Here is an 18,440-nt window from a genome sequence, read left to right as displayed (position 1 = left end):
TTAAGTTTGGCAATACACAACACTCTCCCTGAGGTTTAGCTTTGTGGTAGCTTCCTTCTTATTTAATTTAATTTTGAGGTAAGAATGACTATACTAAACTTCTTTTTTCAAGAATGGAAAAGACTAGTAATTGTCTTCCAATGTCCATTCTTTCTTCCTTTTAGTCCTAAAAATCACCACCTAGCATATTAGAAACAAATCTAGTTTTCCTTAGAGCCAGATATGGCCACATGACTTCCTTACCCCTGGAATATGGACAAAAAATACATGTGCAACACATCTGTATCATTTTCCTAGATAGAAACACTTGCCCTCCACTTTCTGCCTTTTCCTTGGTCAGGGCCAGGGTGCAATTGTGGAGCTGGTGAGGCCGTGAGAGCAAGTGGACTAAGGCCACCCCTCAGGGGACGAATGACACCATGGGAGAGAACCACCTGCCCACCTAGGTTCCCAAGGGTCCCAGCCTTACCACTGGCTGTCATGTGAAGAAGTAAATCTCTGCCTTGCTGAGCCACTGTGTTTTTGAATTCCCTTGTTATTAGCAGTTTAGCCTGAACCTTAAGTGATGATACATCAGGGTTTTTCCAAAAGTTACACAGACAATGGGCTGTTCTGTGCAAACTTGTCTGAGAAACTCTCCTGTAAGCCCTAGCTTCCCATCTAAAGGAACAGGTGACCAAACAAAATATTTTATCGAAAAGGAGGTTTTGTATTAGTTTTATGTGCTTAAATGGATAGCTGAAAACAGAAATGAACATTTATTTTAATGTGTGTTTTTTGGTATTATTTCTAGGACAGTTTTCTCATTCGTGTGCTTTTTCATTCATGTGTTTTTTTCCTCTCCTTTGAAAAAAATCACTATTTTTCATATGTACGGTTCCCACACTACATTGTGTGCAAGAGACTACAGAGAAGAAAACACACATCTTTATCCTCCTCTTCTTAGTTGTTCTCAGCTATTCTACGTGAATTGTCAAAGTCAGGAAGTGTATTTTCTTTTGTGTGTGTGTGTGTTTATTATTTTTTTAATATAAACTTATTTATTTTAACTGGAGGCTAATTACTTTACAATATTGTATTGGTTTTGCCATACATCAACATGAATCCGCCACGGGTGTACACGTGTGATGTGTACACCTCCCCATAGGCAAGAGGGTTGGTTTACATACAGTTGATTTTCATTTTAAACACATTAGCTTAGTGAAAGTGACTAAAATATAATATCTGATATGACAGAGTAGAAGAAATAAAATGCTTGGGAACTGATAATTTGAATTCCATTGTTCATTCCACAAACATTTATTGACTATATTGTGCTGTGAGGGTACTGGACTCAATGTTTCTTAACACTTGGGCCAACATTAAAGGCCTTTAATATATAGAAGGGAAGAGAGCTCTTTGCACTTGTCTTATATAAAGCTTTGAATAATGGAGTTAAGGCTTCTTTAAACCAGCCTCTCAGGAGAGCTTTGAAAAGGTTAAACATAGCACCCCCAAAAACTGGGAGTAATGACTACTGATAGCATTTGGAGGAGTTTCTAGTGACTAGTTCCATGATGTCAGAAACAGGGCAACTCTCATTGCCTGGAAACACACCAGAAGCCCTCTGCTCTGCCTAGAGATCCATGTGCAAACAGGACAAAATGAGACTCTTACCTGACAACACATATCAAAAAAAAAAAAAGCCCTCAAAATGCATCAAAGACAAACAGAAGAAAAATGAAACTCACTCATTTCATAAACTCATTTCATTTCATAAAAATATGAAACTCATTCAAGAAAGCCTTGGAGAAAGTCTTTATGACATTGGATTTAACGAGTTGAGGAAGGTATGCAGGGAATGAGTGACATGTTGCGTCTGAGGTAGTATTATTGCCACAGATAAAGCTTTTCAAGTGGGAATAGAGACAAGCGGCAGCGAAGCCTTTGGGCTCTAGAGTTTCCTGAGCTGATACGCAGCGACGGAGAAGGTAGCGGGGCTACTGGTAGGGGAGGCAGAGAGTGGAGGCCTCACTTCAGCCCCGTGGATCCCTGCGTTCCAGCCACCGTCATCATCCACGGTGTGTAGGCCTCTCGGGCAAATGACTTCCTCAGTACTCAGCTGGCAGCTTGTCCAAGTCCCAAGAGTGGATCAATTTTTCCTTTGGGGCATCTTTATCGTGAGGAGGAAATACTTGATAGATTCTCCAAGAACTCAAGAGAAAAATGACTTAAGATAAAATAAAGAGAAAAAGCATAATAGTTAAAGAAGAAAAAAATGACAGAGATTCAACGCAAGAATTATGGATGTATCTGATAAAGGAGAAAAAAAATGAAACAGAAGAAGCAATAATTAAAAACAGAAGTCTATGAAACATTATTAAAGTAAAAAAAAAACTGATTACAAATCTCAAAAGAGGTTACGTTTAAGTTATAGCAATCCAATTTGAATTTATACCAACTTAATTTCAAAAGCATACAAAGACTCTCTTCCTATACAGCTTGAGTCTCTTCCCCCTACCTTCCTGTTATTGATGTCACATCTTTATATACTGTGTGGCCATAATCACATAGGAAATAAAAAGCGGAGGTACGAGCCAAAATTACAATAATATCAGCTTTTGTAATTGCCCATGTGTTCACTTTTTCTGAGAGATCTTGATTTCTTCAAATGGCTTTGAGTTACTCCCTGCTGTTCTTTCATCTTAACTTGGGCTCCTGTTAGCATTTCTTACAGGCACACATAATGACAGCATACTCCTTCAGCTTCTGTTTATCTGGGAATGTTTAATTTCTTCTTCAGTTTTGATGGACAGTTTTTGTTGATATAGACAGCTTCTGTTGTCCATATCAAAAGTTTTCATTGATATAGATAGTTTTTGTTGTCTACCGCCACAGTTTTTGTTGTCTATATCCACAAAGACTTTTTTTTTCCCCCCAGTACTTTGCATATGTCAACCTACTGTTTTCTAGTCGCCAAGATTTCTGATGAGAAGTCACGTGAGAGTCCTACTGGAAATCCTTTGTATGTGACGAAGCACTTCTTTCTTGTAGTTTGCAAGATTCTCTTTGTCCTTGGCTGTTGACAGTTTGATTATAATACATGTTAATGTGAATTTCTTTGAGTTTATCCTATTTGGACTCTGTTGAGCATGTTAAATTTATAGAGATATATCTTGTAAAAATTTGGGGCAGTTTTTATATATTATATCTTCAAGTAATCTCTTTGTCCCTTTCCCTCTCTTTTCTTTCTGGTATTTCACAGTCTGCATGCTGGCCTTGATGGTATCCCACAGGGCTCTTAGGCCCTGTTTGCTTTTCTTCTTTTTTTATTCAGACTGGATAATCTAATTTGACCTATCTTTAATTTCACTGATTCTTTCTCCTTCCTGGTTAAAAACTGCTCTTGAACTCCTCCAGTGAAATTTTTATTATTTTAGTTATTATACTTCTGACTTCAAAGTTTCTATTTTGTGTTTTTTAAGAATTTCTATCTCATTTTTGACATTCTCTATCTGATGAGATATCATTTCCATACTTTCCTCTAGTTTTTCAAACATGGTTTCCTTTGGTTCTTTTAATATATTTAAAATAGCTAATTTAAAGTATTTGTCTCTTAAGGCCAAAGTTTAAAAGTCCTTAGGAACATTTTCTATTGACCATTTTCACCCCTGTGTATGGGCATATTTTCTTGTTTCTTTGGATTTCTCATAACTTTTTTGTTGGAAATATATTTTAAATAATGTGAAAGCTCTCAAAAAAATATTTTCTTGCTTCCTCAGGGTTTGCTGTTGTTGTTGTCATTTGTTTGCTTAAAGACTTTTCTAAACTAATTAAGTAAAGTCTGTATTCTTTGTTAAAGTAGCCACTGACATCTATGTTCAGTAAGCCTTTTGGTCAGCTGATAGCTGGACAGAGGTTTCCTTGAAAAGGTAGAATCGGTGCGTTCCCCAGTTTTTGCCAAGGGGTTCTCTGTGTGTGTCGAGGCAACCCTTTAACACTCAGGCAGAGTCGGCAGTTCTGCCGCAGCCGTCACATCTGCCGAGAGCAGTGCCTCCAGATTAGCCAGATGTGAGTGTTTAGGGCCTTTCCATTGCCTGTCTGAACATGGTCATGTGCACAGCTGAATACGCGCTTGTGCCCTCTAGATTTTCAGGAATATGCTGGAGCTTTCAGAGCCCCCTATAGGTGCCTAATTCCTGAATTTTTCTGTTAGGCTTTCTATTGAGCTTAATGTTTGCCTCAATTGTTTGCCCACCCAGGCAGTTGCAATGTTAAACAATCGCCTATTTTTATTGTCAACCACCGCCCCTGGGGAAAGGCTGTTTGCACTGAATCAGCCCCGAGTCAGGTCAATAAAGACAGTCTTGACAGTAGAGTCTTCCAGGGAATCACCAGATGATTCAAATAAATGACAATTCTCTCAGAATGAGGCGTTAAAGGAATTTAACATTGATGGCTGCCAGACTGCTGGTTTTCACCACGATACCAGGTTGTTGATTTTTAAGTCTACTGCAGAACTGAAGAGAGGAGAATGAGAATAAAGCAAGTTAAAATGCCATAAAGCTCACTGATTTTTTTTTTTAACTGAAATTCGGCTGTTTTTCTTGAACAAACCCTCTCTTAATGGCTGCAAGCTTTTGGCTACTTTCTTGAGTTCTGAAATAGTTAATTCTGACCATGTTTCCAGTGTTCACATTGGTTTCATGAAGAAGACTTTCAGTGATCCTGGCCCTGCCTTCTTTCTGGATATCTGATTTTTGACTCTGGATCAATTTATGATGTGTTGATTAAGGTCTAAAATTTTCCCAGGAGACCCTTAGGGTCAGTTTCTTTACTGACAGTTTACAACTGGATTTATGGTCTGACTAATCTAGCTTGATTATTTCAAGAGCCTCCCAAAGAGTTTCTCCTTTGAGCCCTCTGTAAACAAGATTCCTTTCACAGACCTTAGTGGTTCTAGTTGGTGACATGGCATGGCCCACTTAGGCAAATAAGGGCCCTGGAGGAGCTTGCAGATGGGAGGTCTATCAGACTTCCTATGCTTGCCTGTCTTGTCTTTCTCTTCCTGCACCATATTATTTTTCATTTAAATAAAAGCTTAAATGAAAGTACTCTGTGAAAGCTGGTGAATCCTTTCAAATGACCAAACTGGGAGATATTGGCAATGGTATGTACATACAGTATAATAGCATGCAGCTATGGAAAGGAACATGAAAGGTATCTGCGGACTGATATGAAAAGACATCCAGGATATATTGATAAATGAAAATGCAAGGTGCAGAACTGTATATTTGGTATACTATCTTTATTATGTAGTAAAGAGGAGACATACAAGGGTATATAACTGTATTTGCTTGATTTGCATAAGGAAATAATGAAAGAATACAAAAAACCTATTTAAATTAGTAACTATGGAAGTAATGGAAGCAAGATACAATTTTCATATTGTTTTGATTTCGAAACTTATGAATATTCCCATTCAAAAAATTAAAATTTCAAAGTAAATAAAGAAAAAAGGAAAATAAAAACTAGGTCAGGAATGATGCTGAAGCTGAAATTCCAGTACTTTGGCCACCTCATGCGAAGAGTTGACTCATTGGAAAAGACTCTGATGCTGGGAGGGATTGGGGGCAGGAGGAGAAGGGGACGACAGAGGATGAGATGGCTGGATGGCATCACTGACTCGATGGACATGAGTCTGAGTGAACTCCGGGAGTTGGTGATGGACAGGGAGGCCTGGCGTGCTGCGATTCATGGGGTCACAAAGAGTCGGACACGACTGAGCGACTGAACTGAACTGAACTGAACATGTGACCCAAGGGGGATAATAAAGTATTACGGAGGCCTATAATAAATACCAAGAAAAAAAAGATGGAAAAATAATTGACATGCCAAACAATAAACGTAAATAACGAAAGTAAACAGACACAGATACAAGGGAGAAGTTTCACTTGGGTGGCATAGAAAAGGCTTGGATTCTTGCTTAGCTTAGGATTTCTGAAGGGCAGCACTGACAATATTTTAGGTGGAGTATTTCTTCATTGGAGGAGACTGTCCTGTGCCTAGGAAGTTTAGCAGAATCACTGGCCTCTACCCACTAGTTACCAGTAGCACCACCCCTGAAACATTGTGACAACCAAATATGCCTCTAAACATTGCCGAATGTCCAGGGAAGGGGGACACCAGAAGCACCCCCAGTTGTGAATGACTGCTTTAGCTGATCTGATTTAGCTGATTTTCTGAGCAACTCATTAAAACTTTTTTTTTTTTGTAATTTTCTAGTAACTGTTTTCCCAGCAGTTGATCTGGGTTCCAAAACTGCTCTTTCATGGAAATGTCAAATATTGCATATAATAGTATTTTCCAGTCCTTTAAAAATTAACATAAGCATGACTCAATCGGTATGTTATTTTGCAACTTCTTTTTAGTGACATTAATGGTTTATCAGAACTATTTTCCCTTTAATAAGATATTTAAATTGCTCAACCACCTGACATGATTTTATGACTTTTAGGCTTTTTGTGTGGTAGCCAATCTCTGTTTCTTCAATGATATTAGAGGAGTGGAAATAAATAATTAGATCCAGGTAGACACTTTTCAGTAGGGTTTTTAATTTAAAAATGAGGGGAGGGACAGCTCTAATGTTAAGCAGTTCTGTTACTGACTTTTTCTTTTTCTTTCTACTCTTTCCATTTCCTTTCTTCTCTTTTTTATCCTTTGTTTCTTAATCTTTCCTTGGAAGTCTGGAATCCATCAAAATGCTTCAAGAAATTGTCCAGTGAGTGGTAAGGCCAGTAATTAATCATCTCCATATCTGTGGCGATCCCCATCTGGCCATGACCTACGCCCAGAGGGCCTTCCTAGCTCAGTTCAGTTCAGTTCAGTTCAGTCGCTCAGTCGTGTCCGACTCTTTGCGACCCCATGAACCGCAGCACGCCAAGCCTCCCTGTCCATCACCAACTCCCGGAGTTCACTCAGACTAACGTCCATCATGAGAAACACTGGGCTGGAAGAAGCACAAGCTGGAATCAAGATTGCCAGGAGAAATATCAATAACCTCAGATATGCAGATGACATCGCCCTTATGGCAGAAAGTGAAGAGGAACTAAAAAGCCTCTTGATGAAAGGGAAAGAGGAGAGTGAAAAAATTGACTTAAATCTCAACATTCAGAAAACGAAGATCATGGCATCTGGTCCCATCACTTCCTAGCTCAGTAGCTCGCAATTCTGACAGCCTGATGGCGGTAGGTCCTGCCCAGGGTAAGGAACGGAGCTTCTCCTCCCTCACCGCTTCCCAGAATCTTCTGAGAGTGGTGTGCGTGATCCTAATTATTTTTAAATATGATTATTCCCTCTCTGAAGAAAGCAAACCCCACCTGTAATCACAGCACAACCATTGCACAAGCTTGGTGTTAAGTCCCCGGTCTTGTTCCAGAGGTCTTTTTGTTAATAATGTGATTAATTTCCGTTCGAGGAACTGTGAAGATCACAAGGCCCAGGAGAATCACTTTGGGTTACCCCGACTCTGACCTCTGGTGAAAGGGCTTCCTCATTGGAATGGAGGTACGGTTCCAAGCAGAAAAGCGAAGACTTTTTAATGGCTGCGAAGAAAAAAAAATCTCTTCATTCTGAAAACAAAAACACTGAAGGAGTCCAGAGATGGGGTATGTCCGGAGCAGAATCTTCACCCACCTCTCCCCCCTCTTCCCCAGCGCCTCCTGGGTCTTCCCAGTTCACTCGAGTGCGAGTCACGTAGGTGGGAACCCGGCTCACAGCACGCGGAACTCCCCCGGAAGCATCTGGTAAACAGCAAACAGATGCCCAGGACGCCAAAGACCTCGCTGACCAAGGCTCCGCCTGGAAACGAGTTCCAGCCGGCTGTTTTCAAGTGGAAAGGCTAACCGCCGGACTATGCCGTTCCCTGTACTTGAAACCAGTGGGTTTCGAAAGCAGGGCGTCCTCTTGCCCCACGCAGGGTGTGAGGAGCCAGTCCGAGCTCCAGTACTGAAAGCCCGTCCCCGGCCGTTGCAGAGCCAAGACACAGCTTTATGCCTGGTTTCTTCCCCTTCACCTGGAGACGCAGACGCCACGCTCGTCTGTCTGTTTGTTGTCCCCTCTTCCCGCCCCTCTTCCCAAGCTGGGAAGAGGCTCCAGGACACCCTGGACTTTGTTTCCAACCTCGCACTTGTTGCCTGGACCGCGTGAGTCCCGAACTTATCTAGAAAGCTAATTTAGGGTCAAAAATTTGGTTCCGGAAGTTAGTTCAGACAGAGGGACTGTCTCTTGGAGATCATCTCAGAGCGTATCCTCCAAAGTCCTGGTCCTTAAGTCGCTACCTCGGCGCCTAGCTCTAGAATCCCCAGGTGGGGGGCTGCAGGTGTGCAGCCTGAAGCGCGTCACTACTGTCAGGGAACTGAGGGTCCTCTGTAACAGTTCTTTTGCGACAGCACTCGGTACCACACCGGGGCAGCCTCAACAAATCCCATGAATCCAGATACCCTCGTCAGAGATGCCCCCTTTCCAGTCTGGTCCGGCCGCGCCGATTCTAAAAGCCTCTTCCGCGGTGTCTTTCGCTGCGGACTCCAAGAGGCGCGCGCGCTTGTTTGCGCGCGTCCGCCTCCTCCCCCGGCCCTGGCAGGGGGCGGAGGGTGGGTGGGCAGAGGACCTGGATCCGATTAGCTGGGAGGGGAAGCTGTGGTCCCAGCCACTCTCTCGTGTGTCCTCGAGGAGGAGGGAGGGACGGTGCTCCAGAGGAGGGGCAGGGGTCCCATCACTGAGCGCTCAGGCCCGGGGGTCTGAACGCTCACGTCTCCTGAACTCTGGGCCGCGGCCATGGGACCCCCTTCCAGGTCCGGCTTCTACGTGAGCCGCGCCGTAGCCCTGCTGCTGGCGGGGCTGGCCGCCGCGCTCCTGCTGGCGCTGGCCGTGCTCGCCTCGCTGTACGGCCGCTGCGCGCGCGTCCCGCCGTCGGAGCTTCGGGACCGCGGGGCTCCGGCTGCCGCGCCCTCCCTCCCCGGCAAGCAGGAGCCGGCCTCGCAGCCCGGCCCCACTCCGGAGCCCGACGCGGCGGCCACCCCGCCCACCTGGCGACCCCCGGGGCCCTGGGACCAGCTGCGCCTGCCGCCCTGGCTCGTGCCGCTGCACTACCAGCTGGAGCTGTGGCCCCGGCTGCGGCCGAACGACCTCTCGGCGTCGGCGTTGCGCTTCACTGGCCGCGTGAACATCACGGTGCGCTGCACCGCGGCCACCGCGCGGCTGCTGCTACACAGCCTCTTCCTGGACTGTGAGCGCGCGGAGGTGCACGGACCCCTGTCCCCGGACGCTGGAGACGCCACCGCGGGCCGGTTATCTGTAGTGGAGACGTGGTTCGCGGTGGACATGCAGTACCTGGTGCTGGAGCTCGGAGAAGCCCTGCAGCCCGGGAGCCTCTATGAGCTGCAGCTCAGCTTCTCCGGCCCAGTGAGCCAGGACACCAGGGAGGGCCTCTTCCTTAACCTCTACACGGACCAGGGTGAGCGCAGGTAAGGGCAGACCGGCCTAGGCCTCGTCGATCCCTGGCTCGAGGGCCCCCGCGCAGGCTGCGGGTCTAGCTGCCTCGGGGCGCATCTCTTGGCCCTTCGCAAAGATCGCCAGCCCAGCCCTCGCGACGTTTTCTTCTAGAGTCAGAGGGTGAGCGCCTCCTTCCTCCCATCCCTCCAGAAACTGCTCGGAATAAAAGGCTTTGGAGACTGTGATGCTTCTTCCGGCCAGGTTTCAGCCCCCATCCTTGCCCATCCAGATTGTTCCTATCGTTGTTCCTTTTAATTTTCTTGTTCTCTTCAGAGAACCCCTTTACCTCTAATTCAGGACGTTCTCTAACCCAGATTATCCTCAGGGCAATGAGTAAACCCCTTGCTACTCAAAAGTTTGGTCCACGGACCAGCGATAGGTGTACAGTCTGGGAGCTTGTTTGAAACGCAGACGCGTGGGCCCAACATCGCCCAAGGGGACCCGAATATGCATTTTAACGGAGGTCCTCGGGTGATCCGCCCGCGTTCGAGTTGAAGCTCGGCGCTGGAGCACCCTTGAGGCTCTTCCTCTTTAGCGTCCTTCTGCGCTTTTCCTGCTCTGTCTCTGTTAACTGGAGGCGCCCTAACTGCTGCTCTTGCAACAGAGACACACGTCCGGGCTGTTTGTGTCATCGCTTTTTCTTTTTTTTGCCAAGGTTCTCCCAAAACTTCAGAATCACCTTTCATTCCTGCCCTCCCACCCCTGCCCGGCCCCGCGAGCCGTTTTGCTGGTGAGCAGCGGACATCCCCTGCTCTTTGACCGGCTCTGTGCCAGCGTTCAAGAAAAGTAAAAGCAATTACGGGGACCTCCCCTCTGCGCCTGCAAGCGCACAGAGTGTACACGTGTGTTCTCTTACACTCTTCTGCGATAGTGTCTCCCACACGGAATGTTTCCAGCTCAAGAATTGCCTCTTGCCACGCTCTGGGACCACATCACTGACCTCAAGCAAGCACCAGGGAAACTGATTTTTTTCAAACTTGTGAGCTCCTGCTTCACTCATGTACTCGTGGAGCATTTGCGGTTTATACAACTGCATGTACTTTCCCCTTTATTATTAGAGAAAATGTTCTCAGATGTTCTCTGAGGGAAAGAAACCCACTAAATTACCCCGTAAATCTTCTGAACTATTTTCAAAACTTCGAGGGTTTAAAATAAGTTTAACAAGCTGGCCTAGGTGGGTGTGTAAGTTTTGTTTTTTAGGACAGCATGCTTGATTTTTCCTTAAAAATGCATCAGTGCTCGAGGAAAAGTTTTGAAAATCTGAGGGTCATGCGTTCCTGTACTTACGGGGCTCTGGAAACCTTTTGAAATAACTGAAAAGGGGTTGCTTTTTACACACCTATCTGCCAGTGTTTTCTGCTGTCAGTAAATTTTCAGCTGTTCACCACTCTTTTCCTTCCTCCTGTCTTCATGAGGCTATGGCCAGGACAAACGACCCTAGCAGACACAGGAAAGGAAAGTCCCTTTTCATTTTTCTCTTGTGCTGCTAGCTCTAGCGGTAACTAGAAACCGGATTTTGAGAGCATTCAAATTCAAATAAGCAGAAATTTTAATGAAGTCCTACAGATGTTCATAGACCTATAGGTGGGGCTCCGGGACTGTGGCATCTGAGAGGAGCAGTTGCTTGGAAGTTGTTCTTGAGTCTCTGCCTCTGAAACCAGGAAGAGTCTCTTATCACAGTCCAGACAGGCTAATGTTTTTAAATAATTTTACTCAACTCTAAGGGAAGAGAGATGCGGCTTGCATCCCTAGGTCAGGAAAACCCCTGGGAGGAGGGCATGGCAAGCCACTCCAGTGTTCTTGCTTGGAGAATCCCACGAACAGAGGAGCCTGGTGGGCTACAGTCCATGGGGTCACAAAGAGTCTGACACGACTGAAGCAGCTTAGTGAACACACACACACACACACACACACACACACACAAGGAAAGAGAGAAAGTCAATCCAGGAAATACAGAGAGCATCACCATTTGACACTTGCAAAGTTTAGGGAACGATTTTCTAGCTTCAGAAGTTGCTGGGGATGGCTTCTCCTCACTCTCAGCCTTTATTTGACAGGTGACTTTGCGTCTCTGCCATAGGATCCATCTACTGGATGCCTTGGACAGGCGTGTCTTCCACGTGTGGAAGGTTGAGAGGAAGACCCAAACGTTAACGTCCCTCTAAGCAGCATTTCCCAAGCTTCATTGGCTGCATCAATGTTCAGATTTGGCTGTATTCACATGACTCTGGCGGTGCGTGCTGTCACTTCAGTCATAGCTGACTCTTTGTGGCCCCACGGACGGTAGCCCACCAGGCTCCGCAGTCTATGAGATTTCCCAGGCAAGAATCCTGGAGTGGGTTTGCCGTGCCTTCCTCCTCCAGGCGATCTTCCCCACCCAGGGATCCAACCTGTATCTCCTGCTGCATTGCAGGCAGATTCTTTACTGCGGAGCCATCAGGGAAGCCCATCTCTGGCCATATTATTTGCTTAAAAAAGCTTCTTGATTTAAGCATAAATGTTAAATAGATTTATTGAAGCCACTCTGTATCATTATAGATGAAAACCCACTTGAAATTTACAGAAAGGAATGGGCACAAATACAACAAAACAGAACATTGTTAATATGTTCAACCTATTATTATTGCCTGCTGAAGGATCTGAAGGCTTTGAATAGGAAGACTGTTGTCTCTTTGTTAAAAAGGGACATTAGAATTAGTTATTCAAGACAAATAACACCAAGCCAATGCTTTCTCTTGACCAAATCAGAATGATTCGTAAAAGTGGAAAAAGATTGACTTTATCATGTGTGAGCCTAATCTATCTAATAGTGTGTGTGAGGGTTACCAAAAAAGTTTCTCCTTCTATGCTTTGGGAAATCTTGCATTGCAGTGTGGTTCGCACTTCAAGGTGCATCAGAAGCCCCAGAGGAGCTTGTTAAACATGCAGATTCCAGGGGTGCACCCTCAAAAGTGCCAGACCAGTACAATGATGCTCATAGCAACTGTTTTCACAGGAGCTATAAAGTAGAAGGAACCCAAGTATCAATTTATGGATGAAGGGAAGAAACAAAATGTGGTATATACTCACAATGAAATATTTTTCAGCCTTAAAAAGGAAGGAAATTCTGACCCATGCTACTACACAGATGAATCCTGAGGACATTATATAAGGACCTAGAACAGTCAGATTTATACAATCATAAAGTAGCATGGTAGTTGCTAGGGGCTGGTGGCATGGAGAGTTTTTGTTTGATGAATATAGAATCTTAGTTTTGCAAGATGAGAATTCTGGAGACTGGTTGTACAACAATGTGAATGTACTTAACACCACTCAGTGCTATACTTTAAAATGGTTAAGATGGTGAATTTTATGTTATGTGTATTTTTGACCATTTAAAAATTTCAAAAGCAAAAAATTTCTAGAGCAGTGAGTTTTGAGTGAGGGTTTGGAAATTTGTATTTTTTAGCAATTGCTGCAGATAATCATCTTTTCATGCTTATTTGCCATCTTTATATCATTTCAGTGAAATGGCTCTTCACGTCTTTTGTCCATTTTCTAATTGAATTTTGTTTCTTTACTGTTGAGTTCTGTTATTTCTTTATATATTCTACATCTGAGTCCAATGTGAGATATATGGCTTACAAATATCATTCTCCTAGTCTGTAGCTTGTCTCTTAATCTTCTTAGCAAGGTCTTTCAGAGAGCAAAAAGTTTTAATTTTAAAGAAGTCCAGTTTATCAAAAACGTTTAATAGAACATGCTTTTGGTGTCATGTCTAAGAATTCTTTTTTTTTAAGAGAGAGACTTTTGTTTTTTTAAGAGAAGTTTTTGGTTTAGAACAAAATTTAGAGGGAAGTATAGAAATTCTTCATCTGTCCCCTGCCCCAACACATGCATAGCCTCCCCCCATGAACTGCTGCTGCTGCTAAGTCGCTTCAGTGGTGGCTGACTCTGTGCCCATAGACGGCAGCCCACCAGGCCCCCCCGTCCCTGGGATTCTCCAGGCAAGAGTACTGGAGTGGGTTGCCATTGCCTTCTCCACCCACCATGACCAGGCAATCATTAAAGTGACACTATTTTTTAAAAACTGAGGCTGCATCTATAGAAATACATAGTTTACCTTGAGGTTCCCTTTTGGTGTTGTGCATTCTGTATGTTTGATCTAATATATGACGTATCCATCCTTACATTATCATACAGAGTGTTCTCACTGCCCTAAAAATCCTGTTCTCTGCCTGTTCATCTTCCCACCATCCACTCTGCCCAGCAACCACAGATCTTTTCATTGCCTGCATAGTCTTGCCTTTTCCATATGCCACATAGGGGGAATCATACAGTGTATCAGCTTTTCAGCGTGGCTTCTTTCACTTAGCAGTATGCATTTAAGCTTCCTCCATGTCCTTTTATGCCGCAGGAGCTCCTTTCTTTTTAGTGATGAATAATATTCTGTTGTCTGGATGTACCACAGTTTATCTATCCATTGACTTACAGAAGGACATCTTGTGTGCTTCCAAGTTTGGCAATCATGAAAAAAAACTCTTACGAACTCTATGGCCAGGTTTTTGTGTAGACATACATTTTCAACTCCTTTAAGTAAATACCAAGGTGCATAATTGTTAGGTCATATGGTAAGCATGCGGAGAAGGCAATGGCACCCCACTCCAGCACTCTTGCCTGGAAAATCCCATGGATGGAGGAGCCTGGTGGGCCACAGTCCATAGGGTCGCGAAGAGTCGGACACGACTGAGCGACTTCACTTTCGCTTTTCACTTTCATGCACTGGAGAAGGAAATGGCAACCCAATCCAGTGTTCTTGCCTGGAGAATCCCAGGGACAGGGGAGCCTGGGGGGCTGCTGTCTCTGGGGTCGCACAGAGTCGGACACGACTGAAGCGGCTTAGCAGCAGCAGCAGCAGCAGCATGGTAAGCACGTGTTTAATTTTGTAAGACACTGCCAAACTGTCTTCCAGAGTGGAGGTACCATTCTCTATTCCCAACAGCAGTGAGAGTTTCTTTTGCCCCATATTCTTGTCAGCATTTGGGGTACCAGTGTTCTGGATTTTGGCCTGTTTTCTAGTCAGTATCTCATTGTTTTCATTTACATTTCCCTGATGGCATATGAGGTAAAGCATCCTTTCCTATGCTTCTCTGTAGAGTTTCTGTGGTGAGTTATCTGTTGAAGTGTTTGGCTCAATTTTTAACTGAGGTATTTGTTTCCTTTCTAAAATTTATTTTATTCAAGTATAGTTTATTTATAATATTGTACTAATTTCTGCAGTACAGCAAAGTGATTCAGTTACACAGACATAGAATGGAGTTGTTTTCTTTTTCTTCCTTGGGTGTGGGAGGGACTGTGCTGAGAAGTTTGCAGGATCTTAGTTCCCCAACCAGGAATGGAAACGAGGCCAAGTCAGTGCAAGTGAGTCCTAAGCATTTGGACCACCAGGGAATTCCCCCTTGTGTTTTGATTGTTGAATTTTCAGGAGTTCTTTGTAGATTCTGGATGACAGTCCTTTTTCAGATGTGTCTTTTGCAAATACTGCCAGTCTGTGACTTGTCCTCTTATTCTCTTTATATTGCCTTTCACAGAACAGAAGTTTTTTACTTTTAGTGAAAGGTGAAAGGTGAAGTCGCTCAGTCGTGTCCAACTCTTTGCAACCCCTCTTTGTGGACTGTAACCTACTAGGTTTCTCCATCCATGGGATTCTCCAGGCAAGAATCCTGGAGTGGGTTGCCATTTCCTTCTCCAGAGGATCTTCCGGACCCAGGGATCGAACCCGGGTCTCCCGCATTGGAGGCAGACGCTTTAACCTCTGAGCCACCAGGAGAAGTCCAGCTTACCAATTATTTCTTTTGTGGATCTTGTACTTGGTGTAGTATCTTAAAAGTCATCGCCACACCCAGGGTCATTTAGATTTTCTTCTGTGTTACCTTCTAGGAGTTTTATAATTTTACATTTTACGTCTAGATCTGTGAACACTGTGAGTCAGTTCTTATGAAGGGTGTGAGGCCTGGGTCTAGATTCTCTTTTTTGGAGTGTGGTTGTCTAGTAAGAGGTTTTCTTTGCTCTGTGGTTTTGTCTTTGCTCTTTGCCAAAGATTAGTTGACTATATTTATGTGGGTCTATTTCTGGGCTCTCTATTTTAGAAAGCCCAGAAATATTTGGAAGTATTTCTTTCTACTTCTGGGCTATTTTATGCTCTTGGCCTATTTGTCTGTTCTTTCGTCAGTACCACACTGTCTTGATTATTGTAGCTTTAAAGTAAGTCTTAATATCAGGTAGTATAAATTTTACAACTTTGTTATTTTCCTTCAGCATTGTGTTGAGTATTCTGAGGTTTTGTTTGTTTGGTTTTGCGTCTCACTGTAAACCTTAGAATCAGTTTGTTCTTAACTTGCTAGGATTTGAGTTGGGATTGCATTGAAACTATAGATCAAGTTGGGAAGAACTGATATGCTGATAATATTGTCTTCAAATCTGTGAATATGAATTTGTTTAATTTGTTTAATTCTTTTTAAAGTTTCACACATCAGAGTTTTCCATTTTTTTCTCTACCTAGATCTTATACATATTTTGTTAGATTTATACCTAAGTATTTCATTTTTAGGGGCACTAATGTAAATAGCTGGGCTTCCCTGGTGACTCACACAGTAAAGAATCTGCCTGCAATGCTGGAGACCCAGGTTCAGTCCCTGGATCAGAAAGATCCCTTGGAGAAGGGAATGGCTACTCACTCCATTATTCTTGCTTGGAAAATTCCATGGAGAGAGGAGCCTGATGGGCTACAGTCCATTGGGACCAAATGACTTAACACTTTTACTTTTTCAGTGTAAGTGGTATCATGTTTTTAATTTCACATTCCATTTTTTTCATTGTTGGTATATAGGAAACAAATTGACTTTTGTGTATTAACCTTGTATCCTGCAAATTTTCTATAACTGCTTATTAGTTACAGGAGGATTTTTTCAATTCTTTTGGATTTGTAGAAAACCCAGATTATGATGTAATCTGCAAATAAGAGTGTTTTATTTCTTCCTTCCCAATGAATACACCTTTTATGTCCTTTCCTTGACTCATTGCATTTGTAATGACCTCCTGTACAGTGTTGGAAAGTGGCAAAACATCCTTGTCTTGTCCCTGATCTTAGTGGAAAGCTTCAAATTCTCATCATTAATTGTGCTCTTAGCTGTAGATTTTTAGGACTGAGTAACTAACACTTTCACTTCATCAAGATTAGGCAGTCCCTCTATTCCTACTTTACTGAGAAATTTAGTCATAAATGGGTGTCAGAGTTCAGCAAATGCTTTCTTTGCCTCTATAAAGTGGTGATCATGTGATTTTTCTGTCTGTTGATGTGATGAATTATACCAATAGATTTTTTTAATATTGAAAGCAGTCTTGCATACCTGGGATGAATCTCACTTGATTGTGGAGCATAATTCTTTGTATGCCTTGCTGGATTTGGTTTGCTAATATTTTGTTGAGGAGTTTTGTGTCTGTGTTCAGGAGGGCCGTTGGCCTGTAGTTTTCTTTTCTTATAATGTTTTGTTCTAATTTTGGTGTTAGGGAGAGGCTGGCCTCATAGAATGAGCTAAGAAGGATTACTTCTGTTTCTGTCCTCTGAAAATGATTGTAAAAGAATTGATATTCCTTAGATGTTGGTAGAATTCACCAGTGAATCCATCTGGGCCTGGTGATTTCTGTTTTGAAAGGTTATTAATTATTGATTCAATTTCTTTAATAGATATAGGCTTTCTCAGATTGTTTCTTCTTATATGAGTTTTGGTAGCTTGGTTCTTTCTAGGAATTGGTCCATTTCATCTAGATTATCAAATTTATGGGCATAAATCAGTTCATTCCTTATTATCCACTTAACGTCCATAGGATCTGCAGTGATGTCTCCTCTTTCGTTTCTGATACGGGTATCGATATAATGGGATGAATATACACCATAAGTGTTACTTTTTTCTATTTTTTGCCCTTGTTCTTTATACTTATTTTTGTCTTCCTCTATTTTTCTGCTTTTCTTTACTATGTTGGGTTTTCCAATCTATGAACATGAAATAACTGTTCATTTAAGTCTTTAATTTTTTTCATCAGCATTTTATTTTCAGCATATAAATCTTATACCTGTTTTGTTAGAGTTTTGCCTAAGTATTTATTTTTACTTGAACAATTATAAACAGTATTATAAACAGTGTTTACTTGAACAATTATAAACAGAACAAGTATAAACAATTATAAACATTTAATTTTCGTTTTCATGCATCTGTTTCTCCTACATAGAAGTGCTGAGTTTTGTGTACTTATATCAGAGGACTTGGTGATCTCACTTGAAATATCTAGGAAGTTGTTTTTTTTTTTAATAGATTTCTCATGATTTTCTGTGTAGAGCATCATGTCATCTGCTTATAGAGGCAGTTTTATTTCTGCCATTCCAATACATATGCCATTTCTTTTCCATTCTTATCTTACTTTGCTGGCTGAAATTTCCAGCACTGTGTTGAATAAAAGTGGAAAGACTGGAGATTCTTTTCCGAGGGAGAAAGTTTTTAGCCTTTTACCATTAAGTATGATTTTAGGTGGAACTTTTTGTATGTGCCAGAGAAGGCAATGGCACCCTACTCCAGTACTCTTGCCTGGAAAATCTCATGGACGGAGGAGCCTGGAAGGCTGCAGTCCATGGGATCGCTGAGGGTTGGACACGACTGAGCGACTTTACTTTCACTTTTCACTTTCATGCATTGGAGAAGGAAATGGCAACCCACTCCAGTGTTCTTGCCTGGAGAATCCCAGGGATGGCGGAGCCTGGTGGGCTGCCGTCTATGGGGTCGCAGAGTCGGACACGACTGACGTGACTTAGCCTTAGCCTTCTGTATGTGCTCTTTATTAAGATGAAAAAGTTCCTGTTGAGTCATAGTATTTCT

General features: G+C 43.0%; 1 protein-coding gene across 1 annotated transcript in view; it reads left to right on the top strand.

Moving 5' to 3' along the window:
- The first annotated feature begins 8,814 nt into the window (after positions 1 to 8,814).
- LVRN (laeverin) overlaps positions 8,815 to 18,440 on the top strand; it is a 69,375-nt gene continuing 59,749 nt past the window's right edge. Inside the window, exon 1 of the mRNA XM_068966485.1 lies at positions 8,815 to 9,503. Within this exon, the coding sequence (XP_068822586.1) occupies positions 8,815 to 9,503 (689 nt within the window). The remainder of the gene's footprint in view (positions 9,504 to 18,440) is intronic.

The sequence above is a fragment of the Capricornis sumatraensis genome, chromosome 2, assembly GCF_032405125.1.
Source record: "Capricornis sumatraensis isolate serow.1 chromosome 2, serow.2, whole genome shotgun sequence".
Lineage (NCBI taxonomy): Eukaryota > Metazoa > Chordata > Mammalia > Artiodactyla > Bovidae > Capricornis > Capricornis sumatraensis.
Note: the sequence above shows the minus strand (reverse complement) of the source record. Positions and strands in the feature narration are given on the sequence as shown.